At 47.8% G+C, this 17,086-nt stretch overlaps 1 protein-coding gene across 7 annotated transcripts in view; it reads left to right on the forward strand.

The window, feature by feature from the left end:
* The first annotated feature begins 7,696 nt into the window (after positions 1 to 7,696).
* The window catches only part of SNX19 (sorting nexin 19), a 38,539-nt gene continuing 29,149 nt past the window's right edge, over positions 7,697 to 17,086 (forward strand). For 6 of the 7 annotated variants that reach the window (XM_068554175.1, XM_068554176.1, XM_068554177.1 and 3 more), the window contains exons 1-5: positions 7,697 to 9,835; positions 11,957 to 12,095; positions 13,219 to 13,319; positions 13,428 to 13,547; positions 15,792 to 15,922. In XM_068554175.1, coding sequence (XP_068410276.1) covers positions 8,123 to 9,835; positions 11,957 to 12,095; positions 13,219 to 13,319; positions 13,428 to 13,547; positions 15,792 to 15,922 — 2,204 coding nt within the window. In that variant the 5' untranslated portion in view covers positions 7,697 to 8,122. The remainder of the gene's footprint in view (positions 9,836 to 11,956; positions 12,096 to 13,218; positions 13,320 to 13,427; positions 13,548 to 15,791; positions 15,923 to 17,086) is intronic. The other variant, XM_068554178.1, reaches the window with a different exon arrangement.

The raw sequence follows: 17,086 nt of genomic DNA on the forward strand, positions 1-17,086 counted from the left end.
GGCTCAGATTAAACCACACCACCAGCTCTCCTGGGCATCCAGCTCACCGATGGCACATCCTGGGACTTCTCAGCCTCACTGGCAACTCCCCATAATAAATGTGCAGCTACGTCTACATATACGTATATGTGTATATGTTCTGTTTCCCTGGAGAACCCTGACTAATACAGGCCTTTAAAGGGTGACTAAGGTTAAATGAGGTTACATGGGTGGACCCTAATCCTACATGACTGGTGTCCTTAAAAGAGAGGGAGACACCAGGGAGGCACCACAAAGGAAAGGCACATGTGAAGACACAGCAAGACTGCCATCTGCAAGCCAAGGAGAGAGGCCTCCATAGAGGCCAGTCAGCACCTTAACCTTGGACTTCCATCCTCCAGAACTGTGAGACAATAAATTTCTGTTGCTGAAGGTCTGTGGTATATTGTTATAACAGTCCCAGCAAACTAGTTCGGGAGCTTACTCAGTATTCCTTATTCCTGAAATGACCAGTTCCTCTCATCTTCATGGGAAATTTAGCCATCCTCCAAGGCCAACTCAAATGTCACCTCTTCCATGAAACATCCCCTAATTCTCTGCATTCCCATGTTCTGACACATTTTTTTATAGAACTTTACACATTGTATCAGTGCCTATCACTAGATTGTGAATCCTTTAAGAAAAGCAACCATATAAAATCCATCTTTGAATTCTCAATATCTGGTTAATGTCTGTTGGATGAATGGATGGATGGATTTATGAATAGAGAGTGAATGAATAGATAAGATGCAATTTTTCCCTGCTGCCTTCTGGTGGCTATTTATTTTTCAACACTGCGTCTAAGGCAGGGTGTGAGATGTCACAGCAATGTCCCAGCCCTGCATAGCTTCTTTCAGATGACTCAATTTCTAATTTGTGCAAAATTTCCTCCTCCTTTGTTGGTATTTCCATACTTTACTCTTCTCATTATATCATCCATCAACCTCCTGGCCATCCTTCTCATTTATTGAGAACGTGTGTACCAAGACCATGGTCCCTCTCCCTAGCTTAGCATTAGTGACTGCCAATCCTGTGTGGACCAGCCTCTCAAAAACAGATTCAGAGTTTCTTCCTCAGCCCTAATACATTATCCATACCCTACTTCAGGAACTCATTACTTTGCCACACCCAGACTTCACCATCACAAAAACGTTTTCATCTCTAGATACGAAGGTTCTGTAGAAAGTCAAATAATGGACCCCCAAAGATGTCCTCACCTTAATCCCCAGAACCTGTGACTATGTTACCGTACATGGCAAAAGGGATTTTGCAGGTGTGATTAAGGTAAGAATCTTGACATGGGAAGACTCTCCTGGGTTGTCTGGGAGGGCTCAATGCAATCACAGTGGTCTTTGTAAGAGGAAGTCAGGAAGGTCAGAGTGAAAGAGACGTGACAACAGACGCAGAGGATGATGTAACATGAGGCCGTGAGCGAGGGGATGCAGGCAGCTGGAAAGGGCAAGAAAGCAGATCCTCTCTTAGAGCCTCCAAAAGGAATGCCGCCCTGCCAACTCATCCTAGACTTCTGACCTCTCGCACTGTAGGAGAATAAATGTACTGAGTTTGTAGTAATTTGGTAGGGCATCACCAGCACACAAACCTAGGCTCCAAGAGGCAAATCTATAACCACAGATTCCTGTTCTTCTGGCCCGCTCCCTCTCTCCCAGGACCCCTAACCCTGTTCTCACAACTCATTTCCCTCTCCTGTTGCATTTCCTTCCCTGGACACCCAGACACCGTGAATTTAAACCTGAGCAGCTCTCTCCTCAGGATGCCAAGGTCCGAGCAACTCATCCCTTCACTTCCTCTACCCAGACACCTCAGATATCACAGCAAACCAGCCCCCTTCCTTCTTCTCTCCTGTACTGAGAGTGCTAAACACCTCGGGAGAAAATAGCTCAATAACACATACTGGCACCACTACAAAGTCGTGATATTTAACCTCAGCTTGGTCCTTGGTCCCCCCTTCCTTTTTCTCCATGACCTTCATTACTTCCTTCTACTTCTTGTAGCAATAATTCCACACCATCAACTCTTCCCAAGTCACCTGTCCCGTCACTACCCCTCTTTTCCCTGCATTACCGTGACTCCTCTTTTTGAGAGAAAATCGAGGTGGGACATGAGCTGCCTCCGTCCTGTCCTCTTGCTACAGCACCCCTGCCTTGTCCCTGCTTGTTTCTCATGGCTGCCTCTGCCTAAAAGACAGCCCCCCATTCCCCTTGCTCTCTGTACCCTCCATTCACCTAAAATAACTTACTTCTTTTTCTTTTTCCAACTGAAGAGTAAACTTTCTATGAAGACTTTAACGGCACCACCCAATTCCCCAGTTGACCACCCTCCTCTGAGTTCCCAGGTTATTGTACTTCTACTGCAACTAGCATACCCCACGGGATAACGTTTAGTTATATTTATCTACTTACATGTCTGTTTTGTTTTGGGGGCAAAATTAAGCTCAGAGACTGAGCTTGTCTTTGCCAATAGTTTATTGAACACAGGTTCACTGTGGGAATTGCACAAGCAAAGAGCATACAGGGTAATGTCTCTTAATAAGCCCATAAAGAAATAACAGACACCAAACAAATGATAAATTACACTCTTGTTCCAGGCGAGGGGAGATGAAAGAAATAAAGACCAAATGTAGTTCAAGCTGTACCTTTATACGAGCTGGTACCTGGGAAAGCCACCGAGAGCTGACTTCCAGCTGCCAGCTCACAACTAGAGTCCGTCGTCGCTAGTGTACATTGCTAGGGAACGAGGTGTCGGTGCTGGGGGCAAGCGAGGCTGCTCTAAGGGTTATCACTCCAGGGACCTTCTCAGTGCTGGTGCCACTGCCCAGAGGAGCACCCCTCTGGCAGGAACGCTGTCCCCTCTCTGCCTGAGACCGCTGCACAGTTTCCCACCACTGCCGGCCCAGAGCAGCCTGGCCATGGCAGGAGCAGGTGTCTCAGGATCTTCAGAGACCTAAATCAGCAAACGGTGGCTTTTGCCCATGCAGAAACTCTCAGATATTCCTCACAAACTCTCGGTATTTAGAGTCTCAGTGTCCCCTCCCCGGGGTTGCTTCCCCACACGTTCTTATTGATAAGCCCCCAGGGGTCCCTCAGCAGCCGAGCTGCTAAGTGCTCATCAAGGTCAACTGATGAGATGATGTCACAACATACTTTACTCTTATATCAAAACAACTTTACTTCTAGAAACAACTTTTTTGGGTCTTTTGTCATAAAGAAGTGGATTAAGTCAACTTAAGTCACAAACAAGTGGATTTGAAACCATATCAAAACAATACACATGAAAATGACTATACTACCCAAAGCAATCTACAGATTCAATGCAATCCCTATCAAATTACCAATGGCATTTTTCACAGAACTAGAACAAAAAACTTTACAATTTGTATGGAAACACAGAAGACCCTGAATAGCCAAAGCAATTTGAGAAAGAAAAATGGAGCTGGAGGAATCAGGCTCCCTGACTTCAGACTATACTACAAAACTACAGTAATCAAGACGGTATGGTACTGGCACAAAAACAGAAATATAGATCAATGGAACAGGATAGAAAGCCCAGAGATAAACCCACGCACATATGGTCACCTTACCTTTGACAAAGGAGGCAAGAATATACAATGGAGAAAAGTCAGCCTCTTCAATAAGTGGTGCTGGGAAAACTGGACAGGTACATGGAAAAGAATGAAATTAGAACACTCCCTAACACCATACACAAAAATAAACTCAAAATGGATTAAAGACCTAAATGTAAGGCCAGACACTATCAAACTCTTAGAGGAAAACATAGGCAGAACACTCTATGACATAAATCACAGCAAGATCCTTTTTGACCCACCTCCTAAAGTAATGGAAATAAAAACGAAAATAAACAAGTGGGACCTAATGAAACTTAAAAGCTTTTGCACAGCAAAGGAAACCATAAACAAGACCAAAAGACAACCCTCAGAATGGGAGAAAATATTTGCAAATGAAGCAACTGACAAAGGATAAATCTCCAAATTAATCTCCAAAATATACAAGCAGTTCATGCAGCTCAATATCAAAAAAACAAACAACCCAATCCAAAAAGACCTAAATAGACATTTCTCCAAAGAAGACATACAGATTGCCAACAAACACATGAAAAGATGCTCAACATCTCTAATCATTAGATCAAATCAAAACCACAATGAGGTATCACCTCACACCGGTCAGAATGGCCATCATCAAAAAATCTACAAACAATAAATGCTGGAGAGGGTGTGGAGAAAAGGGAACCCTCCTGCACTGTTGGTGGGAATGTAAATTGATACAGCCACTAGGGAGAACATTATGGAGGTTCCTTAAAAAACTAAAAATAGAACTCCCATATGACCCAGCAATCCCACTACTGGGCATACACCCTGAGAAAACCATAATTCAAAAAGAGACATGTACCACAATGTTCACTGCAGCACTATTTACATGGACATGGAAGCAATCTAAATGTCCATCGACAGAGGAATGGATAAAGAAGATGTGGCACATATATACAATGGAATATTACTCAGCCATAAGAAGGAACGAAATTGAGTTATTTGTAGTGAGGTGGATGGACCTAGAGTTTGTCATACAGAGTAAAGTAAATCAGAAAGAGAAAAACAAATATCGTATGCTAATGCATATATATGGAATCTAGAAAAACAGTACTGATGAACCTAGTGGCAGGGCAGGAATAAAGACGCAGACGTAGAGAATGGACTTAAGGACACCAGGGTGGTGGGGAAGGGGAGGCTGGGACAAAGTGAGAGAATGGCATTGACATATATACACTACCAAATGTAAAACAGCTAGTGGGAAGCAGCTGCATAGCACAGGGAGATCAGCTTGGTGCTTTGTGACAACTTGGAGGGGTGGGATAGGGTGGGTGGGAGGGAGGCTCAAGAGGGAGGGGATATGGGGATATATGTATACGTATAGCTGATTCGCTTTGTTGTACAGCAGAAACTAACACAACATTGTAAAGCAATTATACTCCAATAAAGGTGTAAAAAAAACAAAAAAACAATACACAACAGGGACTTCCCTGGCGGTCCAGTGGTTAGGACTCTGTGCTTCCACCATAGGGGGTATGGTTCGATCCCTGGTCAGGGAACTAAGATCCCACATGCCACATGGCCAAAATGTAAAAAAAAAAAAAAAAGAAAAAAAAAAAAAACCCACAACAACAGTGTCTCTGTCCTGTAACTAGACAGAGTTCCCTTAGGTGAATTACAGTGTCTTATGTGTCCTGTTATCCCCAGCACTCTGGCAAGACGCCTAGAATATTTTGAGAAATGATAAGAAGGAAAGAAAGAAGGATCTCTGAGATAGTGAATGATGTGGCCAAACAGCCAGCCTCCCCGCCATGTACACACACCGTCACCACCACCAGACACCAGTCCTGCTCCCACCTCCTCCCAGTGATTAATCTGTTTGGAGACTGAGGTCCTTCGCCCCAGACCCCCAGGCAGCAGCTCACACCAGTCAAAATGACATGTGCGCTGGCATGTTCATCTGCGGGTCCTGCTTCATCACATCCACTTCAGGATCAGGACGGCACTCTCGGCTACCTCAGTGCTCCAGACCATCTGGTCAGGTGGCACAGTGCCCACTTACAAGGTCAGTTTCTTCCTGCCCTGAGCATTCCAGATTCTGCTGCAGAGTAAACTTCCTCTCTGAACCATCTTGGGGAAGTCTTCAGACTCATCCTCAGTCCCTCCATCATCCACTTCTTTTCTTTTTCTTTTTTTTTAATAAGTTTATTTATTTATTTATTTATTTTTGGCTGCATTGGGTCTTTGTTGCTGCACGCGGGCTTTCTCTAGTTGCGGCGGGCGAGGTCTACTCGTTGCGGTATGCAGGCTTCTCATTGCGGTGGCTTCTCTTGTTGTGGAGCATGAGCTCTAGGCACACGGGCTTCAGTTGTTGTGGCACACAGGCTCAGCAGTTGTGGCTCACGGACTCTAGAGCACAGGCTCAGCAGTTGTGGCGCATGGGCTTAGTTGCTCCATGGCATGTGGGATCTTCCCAGCGCAGGGCTCGAACCCGTGTCCCCTGCACTGGCAGGCGGATTCTTAACCACTGCGCCACCAGGGGAGTCCCCGTCATCCACTTCTTATTTTAGTTCTTGGCTCGGTGGCATGGACATTTCTCTGTGATCTTCTAACTGCCCCTGAGGACAATGGAATGGTCTGGGAGGACAGAGACAGCAGCACTCACTTCTGAGGCTCCTTTTCTGTGAGAAGCAGAGCACCAGCAAAGTGGCCAGCGTTCTGGGAGCTCAGGAATGTGTCCAGTTTGCTTTGTGGGCACTTTGATGCTAAATCCAACTTTTGCTTTAGAAGTGATAGTCATGAACTATGCCCCACATCTAAACGATGGTTCCCTTTGCATTCAAAAGAGATCTTTACCCCAAAAGCAGAAAAAGAGATGAGAGGAGAAGCCACGATATGCTTCCTGTTGGCACAATTTTGGGTTGGAGTTTGCCTGAAGATTCCTCTAAATATGTGGGGACTAAGGCCATCATGATGAAAGGCTGCTAACAGCACGGAGAGTGCTGAAGACAACCATGAACAGCCCTGTACAAATGATACACGTCCCGTGCCAAAATAAAAAGGAAAGCCACATGCACACAGAGCTCCCGGGGACCAAAATGCTGAAGGAAGCCGGCTTCACATGAAACTGGCACCAACACTCTTACACCTGGTCAGTGCTACTGTCGGATACTTAATTTTCCTACAGGTAATTCCGTCTGTGTGGACAACTGAAGGCAAAAAACCCAAAACCAATCAAACAGAGCACATTCCCAAGCAAATCTATCAGAAGACTGTCTGAACATACATCTCTACCTCTGCTTTCTTTTCCTATATAATTGGGGAGGAAAAGGGAAGAAGAGATGGAGGGGAATAGAAAGGCAGCAGAAAGGCTCCCTTCTCTTTGAGGTCTCCCTTAACCACTACAACCCACGGTGACCTTTCCTCCCCCTCATACGTATAATAATTTGCATTTGACCATATCCCATACTGACGTGCATTATTAAATATTCACTCATGACCCAAGAACTCGTCTCCGCAATTACCTGCAAGGTTCTTGAGGACAAGGACCGCTTCTACTCCTCCACACTACCTATCACAGGGATTGAACCTAGCAGACGCTCAAAAGATTTGATTGCTCGGGCAATGCCACCAGCAAATAACCCCAAATCACAAAAGAAGATTTTATTAAACGGTATTATGAAATTTTAGGAATAAATCTATCTCTGCGTTAATGTTTTATGCCTTGTATTCAGCAATTCCTGAGCACAAGTTCTGTGAGCTGAGCATGGGTGTTGGGAGAGGGGCGCTGGGGAGTGGGGGGTGAACGTTAAAATGTATCACCAGGCCAACTAAAATATGCCCACATGAGATTAAAGTAACTGAACTACTGAGTTTGCCTAAACGGTACCCGGTGTCTGCAAACTTCATTTAATCCCTGGAGCGGGAAGTGAGTCTCGGAGGGTCCTTACCTGCAAGCCTGCTCGCAGGTCCGCACCTCCGGGAAGTGGGCGCACGCTTGGCAGGCTTGCGCTGTGCGCTCACGGCGGCTCCTCACCACCAGGCGGCGCCGGGACGCGCCGGGACGCGGGGCGCGCTGCGCTCTCCCAATATGCCTCGCGCCCGCCGACCCGGAAGTGGTCGCCGGTGCCCGGCCGGCCGGCCGCTTAGACACGAGCCGGGTTGCGGAGCGTAGGCGCCCGGCGGCTCCAGCCCGGCGAGGGCCCCTCTGAGGCTGCGGAGGAGGCGCCGCTGCGTTCACTGCAGGTGGGACTCAGCGGGGCGGGGCGCAGCGCGAGCCGTTCCCGGGCGCCCCGGTCCTCGGCGTCCGTGAGTGTTCGGTGGGCCCACGGCCCTGCCCACCCTCTGAGGCCGCGGGCCGCCGCCCGGGCACCATGAAGGCCGCAGGGTTTTCCTCGAGGGCCGCGCCCCGGCCGGAGGGGGCTGCGGCGAGGCCGAGCCGCCGAGCCGCCCCTGTCGCCGGGCCCTGCCTGTAGGACGTCGGGGCCCGCCGCCCGGCTCTCGTGTCCGCGCCGCAGTCGGCGCCCCATCGCCGGCTCTGACATGGAGGAGGGGGGAGCTGGTCTGGGAAGCCCCCTCCCGCCCGCCATGAAGGCAGAGACCGCGACCGCGGCGCAGGAGCCCCCGGCCGGGCCCAGCCTTAGTCACCTGCTGAGTAGCCGGAAGCTGGTGGCCCTGGGGGCCGTGCTCGGCTGGCTCCTGGTCATCCATCTCCTGGTCAACGTGTGGCTCCTGTGCCTTCTGTCTGCGCTGCTGCTGGTGCTGGGAGGATGGCTGGGCTCCGACGCCATCGTGGGGCCTTCGGGTCGGCTGCACCTGGAGCGCTTCATCCCCATGGCCGTCTGCCCCCCAAACCCCGAGGCCGAGAGGCAGCTGGAGCAGGAGATCGACCGCACCATCCGGATGGTCATGCGGGACTTCGTGTCGTCCTGGTATCGCACGGTGAGCCAGGAGCCCGCCTTCGAGGAGGAAATGGAGGCAGCCATGCGAGGGTTGGTCCAGGAGCTCCGGAGGAGGATGGCCAGGGTGGACAGCCATGCTCTTGCCCAGAGGGTTCTGACTCTCTGTGGTTGTCACCTGCAGAGCTATCTTCAGGCAAAGGAGGCCACGGCAGGGAAGCAGAGTGGCACAGGTGAGCCCTCCCAGCTCTGGGAAGCTTACTGCCAGGCCACCGCCCCACATCCCGCAGTACAGAGTCCCAGGGCTGAGGTCGCCTACACACGTGGCATCGTGAACGTGTTGCTTCGAGGCCTAGTGCCAAAGCCTCACTTGGAGACCCGGACTGGCCGCCATGTAGTGGTGGAACTCATTACTTGCAATGTCATCTTACCGCTGATCGGCAAGCTCTCAGACCCGGACTGGATCCACCTTGTGCTAGTGGGCATCTTTTCCAAGGCCAGAACTGGCCCAGCAGCAGTGGGTAAACCACTCTGCCCAGCCAGCGCCCTGGAACAGCCCTCAGTGCCCACATCTCTGCCACTGATTGTGGAGGTCCAGAGTCTAGCAGATGTGAGAGCCCCTTCTCCAGCCCCAGTGCTCCTAGACTGTAGTGAGCCTTCACACCCCTCCCCAGAAGTTGAAGAAGGCCACGAAGCCCTGGAGGGAGATTTGGGGGGAGTGCTAGAAGAGAGAGAAGTAGGAAACAACTCTTCTCACTTCCTGCAGCCTCTGTTCTTGTCCGAAGACGCAGAGCTGGAGTCTCCGTTGTCTGAACTGGGCAAAGAAGCCATCATGCTCATGAACCCAGGCAACTTCCTCTCTGCCAGGATTCAGGACTCCCTGTGTGCCCTAGGGGGTTCCCAGTCTCTGGAGTCTAAGGATGATGAGGGATCCGAAGGAATTGAAGGAGCAGAGGCTGAGGAGGGTCCAGGAACAGAAACAGAGACTGGCCTGCTTGTCTCCATGCTGAATTCCTGCCCAGAGATCCACATTGACACAGCAGACAAGGAAGTAGAGCAGGGAGATGTCACCTCTCTTACAACTTTGCTGGCCAGTCCGGAAAGGATGTGTCCCCCACGACCCTCGTGCTTAGAGAAAGATCTCACCAACGGTGTGAGCTCCCTAGATCCTGGTCTCCCACAGGTACTGCTCTCCTCCTCTCCACCTGGTCCCCTCAGCTCAGCCACCTTCAGCTTTGAGCCCCTGAGCAGTCCAGATGGCCCCGTTGTCATCCAGAACCTTCGTATTACCGGCACCATTACTGCTCGAGAGCACAGCGGCACCGGATTCCACCCATACACGCTCTACACGGTGAAGGTAACGGGGTTAGAACTGTGGTCGTCCACTCTGGTCTGGGAATGAGTCGGAAAGCAGAGTCAGTGAAGCTAGTGTTTTGAGGGGGAGAGGCTACTCTTACTTAGTTTGCTATGATTAATTCAGCCAGCGTGTATATGTGAATGGTCTGAAGCTCATTTGTGAAGCAGAGTAGGCCTCTCTCTGATACCCTCACAAACAATCCTAGAATCTTGCTATACTGAGAGTCGTATTTTTCAGTGGTTCCCAATGGATACAGTCTTGTCCAGAGATTCTTTCCAAACTTCTTCCCTGCTAATTTCTTTCTTTTTTTAAGTACTAGTATCTTTAATACTTTTTGTTTTAGGAAGGAAGGTTATTTACCTATATATACCTCAAAAGGTAGCAAGTTTTTCATTCCTAGAGATGTTTAAGAGCAGTAGTAGGAACTGCTTGGCAGAAACTATGTGAAGGGGGTTCAAGGATCAGGTGTCTGGTTCCATTAGAGCAGCAGCTCCCTAAAGCTGGTTTTGGGATAGGCTGCCTCCAGGTCAACTGGAGAGTTGTATTTTTAAAAAATACAAATCTTGGGGCCCATTCTTGGGAAATTCGCATTCAGAATCCGTCAGCGCCTGTCAGAATCTGTGTTCTGACAGCAGAGTCTGCAGCCCAAGTGATTTTTTTGTTGTTGTTGTTAAAATTTTATTTATTTATTTATTTATGGCTGCATTGGGTCTTCGTTTCTGTGCGAGGGCTTTCTCTTGTTGCGGCAAGTGGGGGCCACTCTTCATCGCGGTGCGCGGGCCTCTTACTATCGTGGCCTCTCTTGTTGTGGAGCACAGGCTCCAGACGCGCAGGCTCAGTAATTGTGGCTCACGGGCCCAGTTGCTCCGTGGCATGTGGGATCTTCCCAGACCAGGGCTCGAACCCGTGTCCCCTGCATTGGCAGGCAGATTCTCAACCACTGCGCCACCAGGGAAGCCCAGCCCAAGTGATTTTGAGGTGCAGCCAAGCTTGGGACCGTATCAGTATCAAATAGTGTCCCTCCAGGAGCAGACTGTTCCACAGAGAGCATCATAACTCCCAGATGCTCCAAGTCTGAGAGTTCTAACCTGAATTCCACATGCATGTCTTATCTAGACCCTTCCTTCTCAGTACTGGTCTCAGGGACTACTTTGCTCATTTCAGCTCATAAGGAATACCTCTCTCTGCCTCTAGAAAAATTGTAAACACCAGCCTCAAGTCCCACCAACAAGGAGATCGTTTCTTCCATCACTTGCCCACAGTATAATACCTTAACCAAACAATAACAGTAACCTACTCTTAATGAGAACAAGCACATATATTGTTCTTCCACAGAATTTACTATATCTTAACTACTCTGTCAAAAAGTCTCCCCCTGTAGGTATGAAGTTGTAGCTTTCATGCTGTTCAGGGTGTTTGCTTTGGGGGAACTTTCAGCACTGTCGTCTTTTCCCACATGCCAGCTCTCCAAGCCTATGAAGACGGCAGACTCTGACCCCTTAAAACATCTCCAGTCTCCACATGACTTCTCATCATACAGATGATCTGTGCTCGAGAAGAAAAATTCAGCGTCACTCCCAAGAATGATAATTAATTTGCCCAAAGCAAAACAAAAACACATGTTCCTTTAATGCATTCCAGGCAAACAAATGATTTTTGTTCATCGGCTGTTTTGGATTATTTGTTCTTCCCCAACTAATACAGATAATCACTGCTTGCGTATAATGACAAGGTGGTTATCCCCTTATAACATCCAACCCCATAATTAGGGATGAAAGAGGCAGTGTCATTTTTATCAGTGTTGTACCTTCTTTTTTATACTGTGTCTTTGGGATTTGAAAATAGTTGTAAGTAAAGAGAGTGTTTGCAGGGAGAGCTTTGAGATGGAAGAAGGAGTGGAGGGCAGTAAAACTCATTTTTCACTTCCTAGGCCACGTCTGTTGGGAAATGCATCTCGTTCCGTAATTCACTCAGTTTGAGTTATTCGTTACAACTTAGAGCAACAGTCAGATCGAATAGGTTCAGGAACAGCATAGGAACATCTTGCTCCCTTTACCCCTACTCTGCTCTTACTGTGTGACCAGTAAGCTGATGCAGTAAACAAATTTGTTCACCCGACAGTATGAGACTGCCCTTGACAGCGAGAACAGCAGTGGCCTGCAGCAGCTGGCCTACCACACCGTGAACCGCCGTTACCGTGAGTTCCTGAATCTGCAGACCCGTCTGGAGGAGAAATCTGATCTACGAAAGTTCATCAAAAGTCAGGAGTTACCCCAGCCCCAGAATGCCTGCTTGCTGTTCACATCGAGCCACCCTGATCTGAGAGGCTGGAGGCCTGTTGGTTTGCGGGGAGGGTGGAGGGGGAGCGTGCAGCCTCAGGGATCCTGTGCTCCCCCAGTTTGCTTTTGGGTGTTTTGGGTTTTAGTGCTGGACAGTGCTAATGACATCCTTTGCGAGGTGCTTCTTTGCCACCGAATGCTTTGTTCTGGGGCCCCATCTAGTTTAAGCTTAGGAAGGAAACTTGCACAGTCCACCTGTGCCTGTGAGGTGGTGTGAGGTGTTAAATTAACTTTTCCAAATTCATAGATGGATTGCTCTTAGATATTAAAATATTATCTAGGAATCCTTGCCAGCTTTCCTTGAACAACAGGCTTTTTGGTGTGCTGTTTGGTACTCGTGAGGCACAGGAACAATAAGAAAACATAAAATTTTACTCGAAAAATAAGCTAGTAAGCAGCTGCTTTGTTTTTTAAAAAAACGCCAGCGATCACTCAAACATTTTAATAAGTTTTGGCATAAATTGTGGATTTCAGTTGCACATTTTCTTTCTTAATAACGATAATTGATACTGAAAATATATGCCCAGTTCTCTACTAAGCACTTTATACTTATTAACTCATTTAGTTCTCATAACAGTCTATAAGATAGATACTATCATTATCCCCATTTTACAGAAAAGAAACAAAGAAAGATTAAGCAAGTTGCCTAAGGTCATTATTGTAGTAGGGCTTGGAGCCAAAATTTAAACTTCCGGGCCCTTATTCATAGCCACTATAGTGTTTGGCCTCTTATACCTTAATATTATCATTAATAATGAAAGTAGGTTGTCTGTATTATATTCCTGGGGTATATTTGGAACTCTTGAAGTAAAAAAAGTCCCAAGGAAGGGAGGACCCAGGGGAGGGACTCTGAAGGGATGAGCCCCAGGCCTTGGGACCCAGCTCCCTCGCCAGCCTCGGGCCGCCTCTCAGCTCCAGCCCGCAGGTGAGGGAGCACAGATCCCCGGGAAATGCGTTCAGCAGTTCTATTTCCTTTACATACAGGATGCTTTTTATATGGAATGGCTCTTAGTGAATGTTAATGAATTAACTTTTTTTTTTAAGATGTGAAGGGTCCTAAGAAGCTCTTCCCAGATCTTCCATTTGGAAACATGGATAGTGACAGAGTGGAAGCCCGCAAGAGCCTCTTGGAATCATTCCTGAAGGTCAGCACCCTCTGCTCTCGTTCTAGCCAACGGACAGACACCCAAGCCAAGGTGGAGAGAGCTGGGGACCAGAATTTCCCTTTGAAGTCCTTCTTGTGTCTCTTGCAGCAACTCTGTGCCATTCCTGAGATCGCTAACAGTGAGGAGATGCAGGAGTTCCTTGCTCTGAACACAGATGCTCGTATTGCCTTTGTCAAGAAACCGTTCATGGTCTCCAGAATAGACAAGGTACGAGCGGGGCCGCCGTGCTCAGCCTTAGTTTCTCATCAGTGTGGAGGCGGGGGTGGGAAACGCACACCCAGCAGTAAGTGGAACACGCACTGGGATTTTCAAGACCTGTTGCCAGTATTGGTTAAGTCGTCTGCTTGCCGAACGACAGTGACAAGCAGCTAATGAGGATACGATACCCCCGCAGTCGGTGTACACACGTCTCCCAGGGATGTCATGGCGTTTTGATTCCAGGGGACGGACGTAAGGGTGCTTCTGCATCTCCACAGATAGGTGGGGCAGGAAGGTCTCTCCCAGAGACGAAGGTCATTCCCAGGGTCGGTCACTCAGGAAGGAGCCCAAAGACAGGACACCGAGCTGGACTTAGGTTTGTGTCGTGATTCTCTGCTGGAGAACAGAGTGTGAGAGAACTGTACCTTCTTCAAGATGGTAACTCAGAACCTTTGGAGACGGTAGGAGAAGGACATTTGAGCACCACACTGGAGCCTGTGAGCAGAGGTTGCCAACTGATTTTAATGCCTCCAGGGCAGAAGGCTGAGGTTTCTGCTTATCAAAAAATGCATATGTTTTAAGAGGTTAGAAAACACTGACTTTTGTGGCAGAAGAGGCCTCTCCCTCTTCTCATCTAGACTTCAGGGGATAAAGTGATACAGTGGAACTTCATGTGGTGGTAGTTAGGAGACATTCAGTGCTGTGAGGGAAAAACTGCAAATCAGAAAAGGATAAACGAGGTAAAATCCCCAGAGTTCCCTGCAGGTGTGTTCATCCATGCTGATGTGTTCCTTCATTGATTTTTTCAACATCCACCCCCTGCACGCCTACTTAAAGCCACGCACGTACTGTACGCGTTGCTGATGATACAGAGTGAACAAGACAGATAGGGACCCCCGCCACAGACTACCATCCTGTGAGCCGAGAAGAGCGAGTTGTATTTTCTCAGCTACGTTATCCGCATTCACGCGGTTCTCTGTGTTCTTTCCCTGGGTTACTGTCCCCCAGTCTTTACTGTGGTCCTGCTTGACCATTTCAGCCTTGCCTCGGCTGTGCTGGCTGTGCTCGTGGAGGACTAACACAGAATAAGGTCAAGCAAGTGCCGCGCTGCTCTGAGCCAGCAGTGTTAATTAATGAGCCAGAGGCACCAAAAGAAAAGTAAATGTCTCCTTCTGTTTTGATATTTTAGGGTTTCATTTGTTTGTTCTTTTTTCTTTTTAGCAAATGTCTGTATGTCATTTTCCCATTCTGAGAAATAGAAATAATTCTTACTCTTCAGTGAGGATTGTTTCATTTCGTCCTTATGAGTAGAGAAGTTTATATCAATTCCAGATTCCTTAACTTTAACCTGAGTGATTTTTGTTATTCTTTCTTTAGTTAAAGAAGAGAAATTGTTCGAATTAACTGGAAAACCAGATTTTTTACTCTGTGTGAATTGCTCTGAGCATTTTTATATCACATATGTTTCTAGAGTGTATTTCTTATTTTGATAATCTTTTTCACTCTTTCTTTTCTCCATATATTCCTATCTATATTCCTTCCACTTAGTCACATCTTGGTGAAAGTATTATCAGTTTGGAAACGAAAAATCATTCTTCTGTATGAGTACTTCCCTGGTGGGTCAGTGGTTAAGAATCCACCTGCCAATGCAGGGGACACGGGTTCGAGCCTGGGTCCGGGAAGATCCCACATGCCGCGGAGCAACTAATCCCGTGTGCCACAACTACTGAGCCTGCGCTCTAGAGCCCACAAGCCACAACTACCGAACCCTCGTGCTGCAACTGCTGAAGCCTGCACGCCTAGAGCCCGTGCTGTGCGACAAGAGAAGCCACCACAATGAGAAGCCCGTGCACGGCAACAAAGAGTAGCCCCTGCTCACCGCAACTAGAGAAAGCCCACACGCAGCAACAAAGACCCAACGCGGCCAAAAAAAAAAAAAAAAAAAAAAAATCATTCTTCTGTATGAAAAGAAAAATACTGAAAATGAAAAGTATTTCACCAGCCTGTAGAACTCCCAGATTATTATTTATCCCATTGTTTTGGCTTCTTTACCATGACATTGTTTGTCTTAACTCTGTGAGGAAAAAGATTTTTATGGCCAGAGAGAAAAGGGGAGAGAGTTTCCACTAAGTCATTAGCTAGTGTCTGTGTGGATAGATAAGGCTCTGCTAGATAGGCCAGCCGTCTACTTGTCCTGGGTGCAGAAAGCACCTTGGTGGTTTCTGTCTGACCCTGCATCTCTGACCTCTGCAGGTGGTGGTGAGCGCTATCGTGGACACCTTGAAGACAGCATTTCCTCGCTCTGAGCCCCAGAGCCCCACAGAGGAGCTGAGTGAGGCCGAGACAGAAAGCAAGCCCCAGCCAGAAGGCAAGAAGGCTACCAAGTGAGAAACCATTCCCAGTTCTCAGGTTGATCCCCAGTTTTCAACCAAAGCCCATTCCCACTCTTAGGCCCTAGAAGAGAGGAGATGGGTCATACCTACCAGTTTTTATACAAAGCCAGACCACAGACTGAGCCTGAGATCCTGCACAGGCACACTTGCTGAATGTTTGTCTTGCCATGAGAACCCAGGGCCCAAACTGACCAGGGAATTTTGATTAGAAGGAAAATTCTGGAATGTGGATATTCTCCTTTTTTATTCCCCTGGAAAATTGAGATGTTTCTTTCCCTTTAAGAATTAAGGCTTATGACTGATCTCTGTTTGTCATCGTTTCTGGAAATCTTGGCTCAGAAGTTTAGTGTACTAGCAGTAAACAGAAATGGGCTAGAATGGACACCTACAGGGCCGATTTTAGTCACTGGCTATTGCTGCTACTCTCTCCTGCACTAGGGTCCCAGGTGCTCTCTGGCAGCACTCAGAGCCAGCATGTGGAGAGGGAGGGCACCACACTTCCCTTCCTGGACACTTTGTATCTGTATCTGGGCCATTACGAATGGAGAGAGAGAATGGGGGATGGGGGGTTGTAGAATGTGCGTGTGTCTGTCTGTCTGCCTTTGTGTTCATGTTTCATGGGCCAGCAATAACTCACAATTCTTAGCCTTTTTTTTTTACTGGGCCCATATTTGAAGGGTAACCATGGTGCCTGTGCTTATAAGAACCCTGTTCCTTGAAACATTGAGGTTAGCACTTGTGGTTCTTTCCCTGGTTTTATTTGGAACACAAGGGGAATAGTGGATGTGCAAAAAGGTGTGAACAACAAGGACAATCTTGGTCTGTGCCACTTGTCTGTTTAATCTTCAACAAATTTTTAACGAGTGCATAGTATGTGCTAGCCACTCTTCTAGCCTATGGGAATACAACCGTGACAGACTGGTCCTTATTTTACATTAGCAAAAGTCCTTTTGCAAATGCAGGGTAGGCATAGCTTAGTGCAAGTGTTGCACTGTATATTAAGAATTGCAAGAATATGTATTGTTTGGGGGTTTTCAGGGCTAGGTCTCTCTGACCCTGAACCATAGTAAGCTCCTAAGAATAAGTATGGGTGTTCTTGTTTTGTGGTATTAATACCTGTCAGCCCTTTTGTATGGGGATCAAGACCATGAATTA

The sequence above is a fragment of the Eschrichtius robustus genome, chromosome 11, assembly GCF_028021215.1.
Source record: "Eschrichtius robustus isolate mEscRob2 chromosome 11, mEscRob2.pri, whole genome shotgun sequence".
Taxonomy (NCBI): domain Eukaryota; kingdom Metazoa; phylum Chordata; class Mammalia; order Artiodactyla; family Eschrichtiidae; genus Eschrichtius; species Eschrichtius robustus.